Source organism: Lonchura striata, chromosome 17 (assembly GCF_050655825.1).
Source record: "Lonchura striata isolate lonStrDom1 chromosome 17, ASM5065582v1, whole genome shotgun sequence".
In the NCBI taxonomy this organism is placed as follows: domain Eukaryota; kingdom Metazoa; phylum Chordata; class Aves; order Passeriformes; family Estrildidae; genus Lonchura; species Lonchura striata.
The window spans coordinates 1,536,639-1,550,055 of NC_140719.1; the positions used below are offsets into that span (position 1 = coordinate 1,536,639).

Sequence of the window (13,417 nt, forward strand, 5' to 3'; positions counted from 1 at the left end):
TGACATTCATATTTGAAAAACAAAACTGATTTTATTTCTAGTTTGAATTTTTCTGGTTTCATCCAGCCAGCAAGTCTCAATCAGCTTTTGGTAGTCAGAGTAAAGGAGTCTTCCTCTTGTAGAGAGATTAAGTTATCTTCCACATTCACAGAGATGACCCAGTCAGCTCTCCTGAGCAATGCAGATGAGTCTAATGCCTTCATTCTTCTCGACTTTCCACCTCTTCTGCACCACTTCTCTGCCTGGTTCAGTAGGCAGGATGCCTCTAGTCAGGAGGCAGGGACCTACTTTGTTTTCCAGAAACAGTGTAGGAAAACAGACACCAGGCCTGCCACAATGGCCAATACAAGGAAGGAGACAGCCCCTGCCCACAGGCTGGGCTGGTGGACCTTGACATGCTGCAGAGCCTCGGCAGGAATCATGTTGGTCATGTTCAGCATGAAGCCCAGTGTCCACCCGATGTCTGTGTTTGCTGCCTGAGGGGAGACAGCACAGGACATCATCCAAAAGCACCTCTCCCAGGCATCAGCAGCTTGGTGTGAGGGGCTGAGGGTCACCTCTCCCGTGAGCTGTCCCAGCTGCCGTTTCACATAGGGACCAGGCTGTGGTGAACCTGATCTTGCCAGCAGCAGTTGCACAAAGAGCTTTCCTCTCCCTGCTCCCCCACGACTAAGGGACAGCTGAACATGGGTGACTGTTGTGATCCAGGTCTGCCTCTGTGACCTGCACATGATTTTGGATCTGGGCTTTGCTCCATCCCCATAATCCTTGTAATTTGGCTGCAGAGTCAGTAAAGTCAGAAAAGACTTTTCAGATCATGGAGTCCAGCCATCAACCCAGCACCACCACCATGTTCATTACTAAGCTGTGTCCTCAAGTGCCACCACATCCACATGTTGTTTGAACCCTTCCTGGGATGGTGACTCATTTCCATGAAGAAAACCATTCCTAGTACCTAACTAAGGTTCTGCTGGCACAACTTGAGGCTGTCTCCTCTTGCTGGAAATATTCTGGTCAGGCCATACTCTGGTTCAAAGTGGTCATGGGGCCACCATCACCTTTGATAAGAATGTCAGAGACCAAACTGGCCAAATACTGCTCTGCTTTTCCCTGACCCCTTTAAAATCAGTTAAATTCACAGCAGGGAAAGTGAGACATGAACTGGGTCAGAGGTTTGGGGGTGGCTGAGAGCAAAGCTGTCCTGGGGTCCCTGGGGAGCAGTCATGAAACAGGGACACATCTCTGGCACAGAGGACTCCAGAGATGCTGCTCCTGAACATGTCCATGCTCTCCTGCTGCCCACAGGTGTTTACCTGCCTGCTGAAGTGGATGTTGCTCCAGGTGTTCTTGTTGAACTTGTAGCCATCGAGCAGCAGCGTCAGGATGTAAAAGGCCATGGAGCAGTAGGTGTGCAGGTACTTCAAATGCTGAGGGAAGCTCCGCACCAGCTGTGAGGCCACCAGGGACACAGTGCAGCAGGGAATGAAAGAGAGGCTCAGAAACCCTCCCTAGCCCAGGGAACAGCAGGGCTTGTGCTCCAAGGGCAGAGATTTAGGACAAGATATGCACAAGACTGCTGGCTTCCCTCCACAGGGCTCTCACCTCTTCCCAGTTCCTCCTGCAGAAGGACACGACTGCAGTGTTGACTTCACTCGGAGACTGTTTGTGGGTCAGGTTCAGGAAGCTGAAGGTGTGGTAGAACCCAGCAAAGGCCTGGGGGACAAGGGAACATGGTGAAAAACACAACTCCTTCCTCACTTGAGAAAAGAACCAGGTACCTCTCTTCCCTGGGGAGAGAGTCCGAAGTAATTCTCAGAGTTCTGCATCTGGCACCCCCTTGAGGGTTTAGCAGAAAGTCTCAGAGCAGAGCAGACTCACAACCCTTGGGCTGCTCTGGCACTCTGAGCAAGCACAGACAGGCTTCCTCAGACAAGGTCTTGCCATTTCTCTCAAGGAAGGCTGGGACATGGCAGGAGCCAGAAGCCACCTCTGAGCATAGAAAAGGTTTACAGATAGAACCAGCACTGAGGATCGCTCTCTCCCCACCCCTTTCCACAATCAGTGGCAGTGGAGACTCCCAGTCTCTGCCTTCACCCTCCCCAGGCGCGGGGCCGGAGGCTGCTTACGAAGAAGTGTCCCTGCACGGGGGGCTGATAGACCCCATTGAACCCGCACGGCCCCGGCGCCCCGCAGCTGAAGTTGAAGAGACTCTGGACGACCGTGTGACACGTGGTTGGGTCCCCTGTCCCCGTCACCCTGAGGACAACGTCAGGCCTGACTGAGCTTGGCGCACGCACGCAGGGGCTGTTGTAGAGCTCTGCCACGGTGATGGTCTCCAGGTACCCTTTGGGGTAGCAGGGGTGGGAGATCTGGGCACGCAAGGTGTCCTGGAGAGAGATGGAGCCAATCATGGGGCTGCCATGCCACTGAGACCCTTCCCGCAGCCCATCCCAAAAAGCAGCACCTACACCCCAGGAGCGCTGGATGCACCCCACCTGTGAGCTCCCCGAGAATCCCTGGCTCCCACAGCACTGGGCTCTGGCTCTGTCCCCAGGCTGTTGTGCAGGGCCTGTGCTGGGGAACCTCTCCCTGGGCAGAAATGGAGCAAGGCCAAGAGAATGGTGACAGCAGAAAAACTACACATACAGCTGGGCTTGGGAAATTACAAAAAATGCCACTGCATGTCAGGGTGTGGGGAGAAGGGAGCCCTGCCTGGCAACCACCACCACCTTTCACCCAAAAGAGGCAATTTATTGCTTCCCTCGATAAAATCCAAGGCTCTGCCAATTCCCAGCTCTGTGCCCACGGGCACGCCCAACACTGCAGGGGGAGATGTGCCATGGCACTGGGAGATGGCTGAGGAGCCCCCGTGCCCCGTGGCACCTGGTGCAGAGCTGCCAGCAGCATCTTCAGGGCCTGGCTCTGCCCGTAGCACAGGTAGCTGTGGCTGTACAGGGAGTAGTTGGTGCCGTACAGCCGGAAGAACACGGACGTGTTCCTGTCCTCCACGGGCACCTCGGGCTGGAAGGTGATCTGCGTCGAGGCACCGCCAAGGTCCAGAGCTCCCACAACCTTGGCGTCCTGGGGATGTTCCCATTTATCTGGAAACGAGCACTGGCCCAACACGCAGCAAGGGTTAGGATGAACTGCAGGCACTCACACTCACACTCCCTTCCCTCCAGGAGTTTGGGGCTCAGAAGCCCCAGAGGCACCTTCCACATCCCGCTGGCTCCCTGTTTTACCCCTGCCTGCCCACATCCTCCTCACAGACACTTCCACAGAGCACTGAGGTGCGGCCTCTTGGCTGCTGCACATCTGCTGGCATCCAGACACTTTGAGGGAAAAAGGAACTCTCTGTCCCAGAGCCTGCTCCCTCTGGCCTGTCCCTGGGATCCCAAAATCCACCTGCGTGTCAGCACACGAGAGCACAGGGCCAGGCTGAGCTGCACGCAAAGACCCTGTTAATCACATTAAGGGGGTGGAATCTGCAGCCCACCACCACAGGGGACATTTGGATGGGTGACCAGTGCCCCAGAGCTCCATTCTTCCCTCCTCTGCAAATAGGGAAAGCCAGCTGTAGCTCAGACAGGGACCTTCTGCCCACTGCCCCTCCCCTGCCCTCTCCCCAGCTGCACCTTGACCAGTGTCTCCAGCAGGTAGTTGACAGTGATCCAGCCAAAGGAGCCCTCCTCGCTCCCCGTCAGGATCCGAGCTCCGCGGAAATCCACAGGGTACTCCCCAATGGCCTTGGACACCTCGGCCAAGACCTGCTCGGCCTTGGTGCCGTTCTCCTCCCTGCCAGCAAAAGCACAAACACCTCAGGTGCTGCAGGCCTGGCTGGCAGCTCTGGCAGCGGGGCTGGCACTGAGAGGCTGCTGCGCCCTGCCCAGGAGCTGCTCCGAGACATCTCTCCAGCACCTCCCTGCCTGCAGGTGGCTCCTGCAAACCCCAAATCCCTCACCCGGGGCCTTGGGAATCTCCCTAAAACCGCTGCCTGCAGGCTCTGCTGGAGCCCTGGGAAAGTTCGTGCCACTCTGGCAAAGGGGGCTCATCCCCTCTGGGGCTGCTGCCGGGCTGGCTCTGCAGAGGGCCGGGCGCGTCCCCCGGGCACGGCCAGCGGCTCTCCCGGCACCCCGCAGCACCGTGGCCAGGGCTGCTCTGCCCATCCCCACGGCCTGGCCGGGTAGCACCCCTGTGGCCCGGCCCGTGTGCCTCGGTGCCAGCCCCGGCTCCGGCGCGGCGCAGGAGCGCCGGGGAGGGCGGCAGGCGCCGGCCTGGCCGTGCCGGTACCTCAGCAGCCGCATGCCGGCCGTGGCCCCCAGGTACGTGGGGGTCTCCCGCTGCTGCTCGGCCGGGACGATCTTCATGGCCCTGTCCAGGCAAGGCTTCAGGCTGGCGCCAGCCCCCGCGGGCTCGTCTGCGTAGCTGGAGATGCCAGGTCCTGCCACAGGGAACCGGTGATGGAGAGAGCCCAGCGCCACCCCGGAGGGACAGCACAGCCGGGGACATGTTCACCCATTCCCCCGAGAGCTCTCCTGGCCTGCTCTGACACACCCAGGTGTCCCAGCCATAGCCCCAGCCCTGCTCGCTTTGGAGCTGCAGATACCAAAATGCCAACTGCTGCCCCAGGAGCTGTCAGGCACCACCTCGGTGCAGACACCGCATTGCTAAGGGACTTGTGCAGAGCTTTGGGGAGGCCCTGTGGGCACACAAAGCCTCACATAATGAAACAAGGTGTGGGCAGATGTGTTAAGAAGAGCCAAGGAAGCCGAGGCAGGGGAGAAGGAGCACAGGGCACATCCGGCTTCCCAGGCTGTGAGGTGATGCCTGTCTGGATAGGACTGGCTGCAGGACCTGAGCTAAGTGAGGGCCCAATTCCTCCCCCACCTCTGCACCTCTCAATGGCTGTAGGGCTCCCTCAGGTGCAGACGATCCCCTGACCCTTTCCTGTGATTCCTGACAGAGCAATCTCCCTTCAGCCCAGAGCAGGCTGAAAGACTCGGCTCAGTGACGGTGCTGTGAGAGTTTGGGACAGCGATCCAGGAGGCCGGGAGAGAGGAAGGGCAGATCCCAGCACTCACCAGCCACAGAGCAGGCCTCCACCTGGGACACAATGCCGGTGTCGTTCTCCTTGTCCGCGGGCCACCGGTAGATGTAGAGGGACGTGTGTGTGGAGCCAGCGTCAAACACCAGACCGTACTGGGGAGGAGAGGGGACATGAGGTGTCAAGGTTGCAGACCAGGATCACCTGCTTCAGAGTGAGTGACAGAAGCTCCAGGAGAGCCATCGGAGGTCCTGGTGGGCAGGGGAGCCTTGAGTGGCCAAACAAACCTGGTGGTCACCAGGACAGAAAAAGTCTGGTGGCATTGCAGTTTTGAGCTGTGCTGGGGACAAGGATCCATCCCAAGCCCCTGGAGCTGGCAGTGCTTTGGGATGAAAGAGCTGCATGTGCTGTGGGGCCAGGCACAGTGACCAAATACTGCCAGACCCACTCCAGTCTCTGCAGGTTGTTGTCCCCACGTTGGTGACAAATAGCACAGCCTGCCTGAAACCTGGGCAAAACCCAACACCCAACGGTAGCCAGCAGCCAGGTGAGAGCTTCGCTCCTCCCAAGGACCTTACCTTGGTAGGGAGCAGAAGCACATCCTTCACATTCACGACGCTCAGAATGAGGGCGATGATGCTGCAGACACAGGTGGCTGCCAAGAGACCAGCCTTGGCTTTGGAGTCCATTCCTCCTCCAACCTGCAAGGACAGCCCCAGCCCCCAGCTCACACCTCATGGATGGGTATGGCACTCTGCCCTTCCTGACAATGAAGCCATTCTCTGCTGCATGGTGGCTCTTAGCATGGAAGAGGATAATATCCACAGGCTCCTCTGGACCCACCCCAGTAGGGCTGTTGGCAGACTCCGAGTTGGGACACCCTGCCATTCTGAGCGCTCCCTTCTTGGAGATTTTCAATACAGCTTTTTCAGCACTGCCTTCTCACCTGCAGTCCCTCAGGTGCCTCTGTGCCTGGGCCCCAACCCTGCTCAAGCTGTTGCCTAGCTGGCAAGTCAGCATCTTCCTTCACAGCAACATCACTGGCACAGCCCAGCCATGGCTAGCTGGAGTTCCAAGCTGGGAGCAGGGTACCAGTGTTACCATCCCCTCTGGGGTGCAGAGCCATATCCTTCCAGCACCTACATGCTGCCACCTCAAAACCCATCCCAGAACACTTGGGACCAGGTCACATCTGTTGCCCAGGAGCCCAGATTGTCCCTGAGAGGGTCCTCTATGCTCCAGGCAGAGAAACAGCTGTGTGTCTCCTGCCTGGCCCAGGTCTTGCTGATGCCACAGCATGTCAGAGATGCGCAGGGACAGTGTCCATGCCTGGTGTGATCCTCACACCTCTCCTGCAGCCCCAAGGACAGGCAGGAGGGCAGAGGCAGGACACTACTGCTGATCTGGGCACACAGGCAGGCTGGAATGCCCACAGCGATTCCCCTTGGGGACTGGAGCGCTTGCCCCTTGTCCCTTCAGAGCTCAGCTCCCAGCAGAAACAGCTGCCAGACACTAAGAAATTGTAGCAAAGAATCTGCTTCTCTGTGACAGCCTCTGCACAGGGCAGCTGAGATATCCATGCGCTCAGCACCTCACAGCTGGTCCAGATGTGCTTTTGGAAATGTACAGTTCTCCCTCCTCCTCCTGCACTGCCCTGCCTGGTGCCTGGAGCCACACAAGCAGGATTCCTGCTGCATCCTGCTGAGGCTGACCTCGCTTCACACTCCATCTAAAATCTGCAGATGGCCTGAGAGCTCTGGGCACCAGAGATGTGGTTTAACCCCACCAGTGCTTTGGGTGGAACCTGGAGCTGTCACTTGGCTACACAATTCTCCTGTGAGTGCATACAAACTCTGAGAAATTCCCCTGCCCTTTTCCCAGGTCAGTGGAGAGGAAACACCTATGGCAGGGTCAAAGGAGATGCTGATTCCTGTTTTGGAGTCAGCATCTCTGGCAATGGTGACCAATCTCCTGCATGGCATGAGATGCACAATGATGAACAGCAGCTGTTCTTCGGGCCCATGTCATAGGATGTGGGGCCACCAAAATTCCTTATCAGACCTTGTCCTATAAGCCAGGAGCCTTCCCTCTACAGTGGCTATGGCCAGGAGGGATTGTATGGAATCAGCTGATTAATCCCTGTCATAGGAACAGGGAATCATTAAGGACCTCTTTGAGATATTAAAGTGGTTATTGATTCAAAGTGATCTCAGACTCCAATCATTAACCCACCACCACCAAGACAGCCACTTAACTATGTCTCCAGTCCTACCATATCTGCAGTCCTACCAGCCCTGATGGAGTTTGTCCAAATATAGCTGCACCGTTAGGATTTGATTCATCTGCTCCAGGTAACAAACAAAGCAATGGGAAAAGTCTGCAGCCCAGCCTACATCCTGGAAAATTCCATGCAAGGCACTGTGAAATGGAAGGACATGAATTGGTGACAAATTGCACTGTTCTGCGTGCAGGAGAGGGTAGGAAATGGGCTCCTCCTGCTCTGCTAGGGACTAATTCCTGTTTTGACTGGACAGGGGGCAACACCCAAAGGCAGCACAGAGCCAGCTGTCCCAGGCAGGAGAACAGGACACAGAAAGGGAGCCCAGTGGGTGGGAAACAATGTGAGAAGCTGATCGATCTGCCCAGGCTTTCTGTGGCATCCTGGGGCTGGCCAGCTCCAGTGCCTGCTACCATCCGTGCAGGATCAGGGAGCAGCAGGACAGGAGAGTGGTGCTGATGCCTCCAGAGCTGCAGAGGAGGCACGACGCTGCACAGTGCCTGCTCATTTGCAGGTGTGGAAAGTTTCCAGCTGTGCCCAGCAGCTGGACCAAGTCTGCACTTGTTTGTGCAGGACTGGCCATGACAAATGGCTTGAAAATGACCTGTGGGACATCCCTCACTTGCAGCATCCCTTGTGCACAGGGAGCAGGGACTCAAAAATTGGGGCAAAAGGCTCAGAGCTACTGCTGGATCTCACCTGCCTGTTGCTCAGGACAATGGGGAGCTGACTCCCCACTGGGCACATCTGAGATTTGAAAGCCAAAAGGGCTCTGAATGTTCTAGGGGGGTGACTATGGATGCCAGGAGCATCCTTGCCAGGCAGAGCAGTTCCCTGCATCCCACCTCGCACCAACACTGGGGCTTGGCAGTGCCCTCCATGCCTGGCCTCTGTCCCCTCCGTTCCCCACTGCCCCCTGCACCTGGGAACCTCGTGCGGCGAGAGGTCGCCCCGGCCCTCTCGTCCTCCCGCACCGGCCCACGGAGCGTGGTTCCCCGCAGTACCGCCCCCGCTGCTGCCCAGGGCCCGCTCCCAGTCCAGCTCCACCGCGGGGCAGCAGCCCCCGGCCCCGGCTCACCCCGTCGGCTCCGGCCGCCGCTCCGGCACCGCCGCGCTCGCCCCGGGCTCAGCGCGCACCTGGAGCTGGGAGCCCGCCCCGGGACAAAGGCTGCCCCGCCGGCACCGCCTTCCCCTTGGCCCCGGACCAGCAACGTGCCCCGGAGAGCGCTTGTCCGGGAGGCAGCGGGGCTGGGGCTGGACAGCCGGGGTCGAAAGAGCATCCGGGATTAACCACTTCGCTGCTGGAGGAGCGGGACAGCCTGGCGCGCTCAGCCCGGGAGCGGGGGCGCTGCGCTGCCCGCCGGGATAAGCGGGGGAGATCCCAGGCAGCCCCTGCCCCCGGAGCCGGCGAGCGCCTGGCGCTGCTGAGCTCCGGGAGCCTCAGACACCCCTGCCAGACCTGCGGCACAAACGCCGTGAGGGGCTGAGCCTGTCCGGTCACCCTGCTGCCACCCTGCCGTCACCCGGCTCTGCAGGACCCCCACTGTCCTGCTGCAGACCGAGCCAGGCTGGCAGCGGGGCTCGGGACAGAAACAGGAAAGACCTGGCTGGTGAAGAGCTGTCCCCACAGCCATCCACGTGGGATCCATCCCCACAGGCAGGTACCGAACTGTCCCCACGGTTAGAGCCATTGCCAAGGGGCCCCATTGCCAGGGTCCCGTCTGACCCCGTAGCCAGCAGCTGTCCATGGCCAGAGTGCCGTGGCTTTGGGACAGTGCGGGCAGGGAGCGGGCAGGGTACGGGCAGAGATGCAGGCAGACGTACCGGCAGATAGGGCAGGGGCGCAGGGAGAGGCACAGCCAGTGAAAGGCAGGGAGCAGGCAGGGTACAAGGAAGGTACAAGCAGGAGGACAGGCAGGGTACAGCCAGGGAGGGGAAGGCAGGAGCCAGGCAGGCCGGGGCCGGCTGTCCGGCGCGGGCAGCGGCAGCCCCGAGCTCCCCGCTCCCTCCGCCCGCGGCAGCGCCCAGAGCCCGCCCCGGCCGGGGCCGGCCCCGGACGTCCGAGAGCGGCTCAGCTTCGCTTTCGCTTCACTCTGCTCTGCCGGGGCGGGCTGGGCCCGGAGCCGGCGAGGAACGGGCTGTGCCCCATCGCCGCCCCACGGAGGGACGGAGAGGGCTCCGGGCACAGGTACGGGACGGCCGGACCGCGGCAGGCGGGAGCTTCACCCCTGGCGGCTCGGGGCCAGACAAGTTCACAGTCTCCCCACCCGCCCAGCTCGTGTCCCAGGGGTCACTTAGGGGGTGGGGGTAAGCTGCAGGGAGAAGTGGACCTCCGGAGGGGCTGGAGGCTCGGGGCAGAGGACGGCCGCTCGGGGCTCCTCTGGCAAAGTCCCCTCCTCCTCGCAGACCCTCCCAAAACCATCCCTTCACACAGACCCTCCCAAAGATGCCCCGTTCCATAGATCCTCCCAAAGACCATCCCTCCCCCCAAACCCTCCTCCTAAAGACCCTCCCTCCCCACACACCCTCCTCCCAAAAGCCGCCCCTGGCCACAGTCCCTCTCTGCAGACCCTCCTCCTAGAGACCGCGCCTGCCCCAGACCTCCCAAAGACCATCCCTCCGCAGTGACCCCTCCCCAATCCATCCCTTCCTGCAGACCTCCCCAGCGCCCATCGATGGCGCCGCGCCTGCTCAGGCCGGTGGGCTGGGGCTCGGCGGCCGTGCTGGGACTGCTGACGGTGGTTGTCTTCGTCCTGGTCCTGATCCCGGCAAAGGATGCTGTCCTTCCTACCAGGATCAAAGTAGGTGTCCAGTGAGAACTGGGGGAGCCTGGGAATGCCATCAACCCCTTTCTACCTGGACTTCTTCCATCAGACCCACCTTCCTCCCAGCTTGCGAGTTTCCCCATAACCAGGTCAGCTTTACAGGACTTAGCCTCATCAAGGTGGCACTGGGCAGATCAACCTCCCCCAAACCACGGTTCTGGTTGCTTGGTAAGGATGGAAGAGAGAAGTGCACCCTTCTCTCCACAGTTGATCCATCTGCCACCACAGTCACTCTCCTCCCTGTTTTCAGATATCCAGGTCACCTGCTGGGTTCAGGCCCCTCTTCCCTTCTGCTTTCTGCTGCTGGTCTGATAAAAAACGTCAGGTTTTGTGAGATTTGGCAAAGACCTGGGAGCAGCTTGAGCCCTTTGGGCCATGCTCGGATGCCTCCCTGCTCTGCGATCACCCCACTGACCTGCGTGTCCTTCGTGTGACTCACTGGAGTGGCAAACCCGGGGCTGTTAGAGGTGGAGCAGGGCTGCTGAAGGGAGGGTGATGTGCAGACCTCTGCTGCTCACAGTCGTACATGGGAAGCAAGAGTAGAAGCTCTCAGAAACCCCCATGGCACTTGGTGCGCCCCGAGCCCCGTGTCCCCTCTCCTCCCCAGTACGGTCTGGTGTTTGACGCTGGCTCCACACACACGTCCCTCTACATCTACCGGTGGCCCGCGGACAAGGAGAACGACACCGGCATTGTGTCCCAGGTGGAGGCCTGCTCTGTGGCTGGTGAGTGCTGGGATCTGCCCTTCCTCTCTCCCGGCCTCCTGGATCGCTGTCCCAAACTCTCACAGCACCGTCACTGAGCCGAGTCTTTCAGCCTGCTCTGGGCTGAAGGGAGATTGCTCTGTCAGGAATCACAGGAAAGGGTCAGGGGATCGTCTGCACCTGAGGGAGCCCTACAGCCATTGAGAGGTGCAGAGGTGGGGGAGGAATTGGGCCCTCACTTAGCTCAGGTCCTGCAGCCAGTCCTATCCAGACAGGCATCACCTCACAGCCTGGGAAGCCGGATGTGCCCTGTGCTCCTTCTCCCCTGCCTCGGCTTCCTTGGCTCTTCTTAACACATCTGCCCACACCTTGTTTCATTATGTGCGGCTTTGTGTGCCCACAGGGCCTCCCCAAAGCTCTGCACAAGTCCCTTAGCAATGCGGTGTCTGCACCGAGGTGGTGCCTGACAGCTCCTGGGGCAGCAGTTGGCATTTTGGTATCTGCAGCTCCAAAGCGAGCAGGGCTGGGGCTATGGCTGGGACACCTGGGTGTGTCAGAGCAGGCCAGGAGAGCTCTCGGGGGAATGGGTGAACATGTCCCCGGCTGTGCTGTCCCTCCGGGGTGGCGCTGGGCTCTCTCCATCACCGGTTCCCTGTGGCAGGACCTGGCATCTCCAGCTACGCAGACGAGCCCGTGGGGGCTGGCGCCAGCCTGAAGCCTTGCCTGGACAGGGCCATGAAGATCGTCCCGGCCGAGCAGCAGCGGGAGACCCCCACGTACCTGGGGGCCACGGCCGGCATGCGGCTGCTGAGGTACCGGCACGGCCAGGCCGGCGCCTGCCGCCCTCCCCGGCGCTCCTGCGCCGCGCCGGAGCCGGGGCTGGCACCGAGGCACACGGGCCGGGCCACAGGGGTGCTGCCCGGCCAGGCCGTGGGGATGGGCAGAGCAGCCCTGGCCACGGTGCTGCGGGGTGCCGGGAGAGCCGCTGGCCGTGCCCGGGGGACGCGCCCGGCCCTCTGCAGAGCCAGCCCGGCAGCAGCCCCAGAGGGGATGAGCCCCCTTTGCCAGAGTGGCACGAACTTTCCCAGGGCTCCAGCAGAGCCTGCAGGCAGCGGTTTTAGGGAGATTCCCAAGGCCCCGGGTGAGGGATTTGGGGTTTGCAGGAGCCACCTGCAGGCAGGGAGGTGCTGGAGAGATGTCTCGGAGCAGCTCCTGGGCAGGGCGCAGCAGCCTCTCAGTGCCAGCCCCGCTGCCAGAGCTGCCAGCCAGGCCTGCAGCACCTGAGGTGTTTGTGCTTTTGCTGGCAGGGAGGAGAACGGCACCAAGGCCGAGCAGGTCTTGGCCGAGGTGTCCAAGGCCATTGGGGAGTACCCTGTGGATTTCCGCGGAGCTCGGATCCTGACGGGGAGCGAGGAGGGCTCCTTTGGCTGGATCACTGTCAACTACCTGCTGGAGACACTGGTCAAGGTGCAGCTGGGGAGAGGGCAGGGGAGGGGCAGTGGGCAGAAGGTCCCTGTCTGAGCTACAGCTGGCTTTCCCTATTTGCAGAGGAGGGAAGAATGGAGCTCTGGGGCACTGGTCACCCATCCAAATGTCCCCTGTGGTGGTGGGCTGCAGATTCCACCCCCTTAATGTGATTAACAGGGTCTTTGCGTGCAGCTCAGCCTGGCCCTGTGCTCTCGTGTGCTGACACACAGGTGGATTTTGGGATCCCAGGGACAGGGCAGCGGGAGCAGGCTTTGGGACAGAGAGTTCCTTTTTCCCTGATCAAAGTGTCTGGATGCCAGCAGATGTGCAGCAGCCAAGAGGCCGCACCTCAGTGCTCCGTGGAAGTGTCTGTGAGGAGGATGTGGGCAGGCAGGGGTAAAACAGGGAGCCAGCGGGATGTGGAAGGTGCCTCTGGGGCTTCTGAGCCCCAAACTCCTGGAGGGAAGGGAGTGTGAGTGTGAGTGCCTGCAGTTCATCCTAACCCTTGCTGCGTGTTGGGCCAGTGCTCGTTTCCAGATAAATGGGAACATCCCCAGGACGCCAAGGTTGTGGGAGCTCTGGACCTTGGCGGTGCCTCGACGCAGATCACCTTCCAGCCCGAGGTGCCCGTGGAGGACAGGAACACGTCCGTGTTCTTCCGGCTGTACGGCACCAACTACTCCCTGTACAGCCACAGCTACCTGTGCTACGGGCAGAGCCAGGCCCTGAAGATGCTGCTGGCAGCTCTGCACCAGGTGCCACGGGGCACGGGGGCTCCTCAGCCATCTCCCAGTGCCATGGCACATCTCCCCCTGCAGTGTTGGGCGTGCCCGTGGGCACAGAGCTGGGAATTGGCAGAGCCTTGGATTTTATCGAGGGAAGCAATAAATTGCCTCTTTTGGGTGAAAGGTGGTGGTGGTTGCCAGGCAGGGCTCCCTTCTCCCCACACCCTGACATGCAGTGGCATTTTTTGTAATTTCCCAAGCCCAGCTGTATGTGTAGTTTTTCTGCTGTCACCATTCTCTTGGCCTTGCTCCATTTCTGCCCAGGGAGAGGTTCCCCAGCACAGGCCCTGCACAACAGCCTGGGGACAGAGCCA

At 60.3% G+C, this 13,417-nt stretch overlaps 2 protein-coding genes across 9 annotated transcripts in view; one reads left to right on the forward strand and one right to left on the reverse strand.

Moving 5' to 3' along the window:
• Nucleotides 1-9,302, reverse strand: LOC110472229 (ectonucleoside triphosphate diphosphohydrolase 8). 4 transcript variants are annotated; one of them, XM_085593701.1, is made up of 10 exons: nt 9,147-9,302; nt 5,623-5,745; nt 5,082-5,199; nt 4,291-4,441; nt 3,636-3,795; nt 2,884-3,114; nt 2,127-2,387; nt 1,603-1,713; nt 1,314-1,448; nt 1-476 (listed from the first exon to the last, which is right to left on the reverse strand). In XM_085593701.1, the coding sequence occupies exons 2-10, from the start codon at nt 5,731-5,733 to the stop codon at nt 285-287; spliced, it is 1,470 nt and encodes a 489-aa protein (XP_085449827.1). In that variant the 5' UTR covers nt 5,734-5,745; nt 9,147-9,302; the 3' UTR covers nt 1-284. The 4 variants fall into 4 exon arrangements, with proteins under 4 accessions (XP_085449827.1, XP_077643990.2, XP_085449829.1 ...); XM_077787864.2 differs by lacking the exon at nt 9,147-9,302 and adding an exon at nt 8,401-8,529; XM_085593703.1 differs by lacking the exon at nt 9,147-9,302 and adding an exon at nt 8,401-8,521 and having other exon boundaries at nt 2,298-2,387.
• The window catches only part of LOC110472231 (ectonucleoside triphosphate diphosphohydrolase 8), a 19,518-nt gene continuing 14,662 nt past the window's right edge, over nt 8,562-13,417 (forward strand). For 2 of the 5 annotated variants that reach the window (XM_085593691.1, XM_085593694.1), the window contains exons 1-6: nt 9,355-9,510; nt 9,979-10,123; nt 10,755-10,872; nt 11,513-11,663; nt 12,159-12,318; nt 12,843-13,073. In XM_085593691.1, coding sequence (XP_085449817.1) covers nt 9,998-10,123; nt 10,755-10,872; nt 11,513-11,663; nt 12,159-12,318; nt 12,843-13,073 — 786 coding nt within the window. In that variant the 5' untranslated portion in view covers nt 9,355-9,510; nt 9,979-9,997. Of the gene's footprint in view, nt 8,984-9,354; nt 9,511-9,978; nt 10,124-10,754; nt 10,873-11,512; nt 11,664-12,158; nt 12,319-12,842; nt 13,074-13,417 lie in introns of those variants that run through there. The other 3 variants (XM_085593693.1, XM_085593692.1, XM_077787871.2) reach the window with 3 other exon arrangements.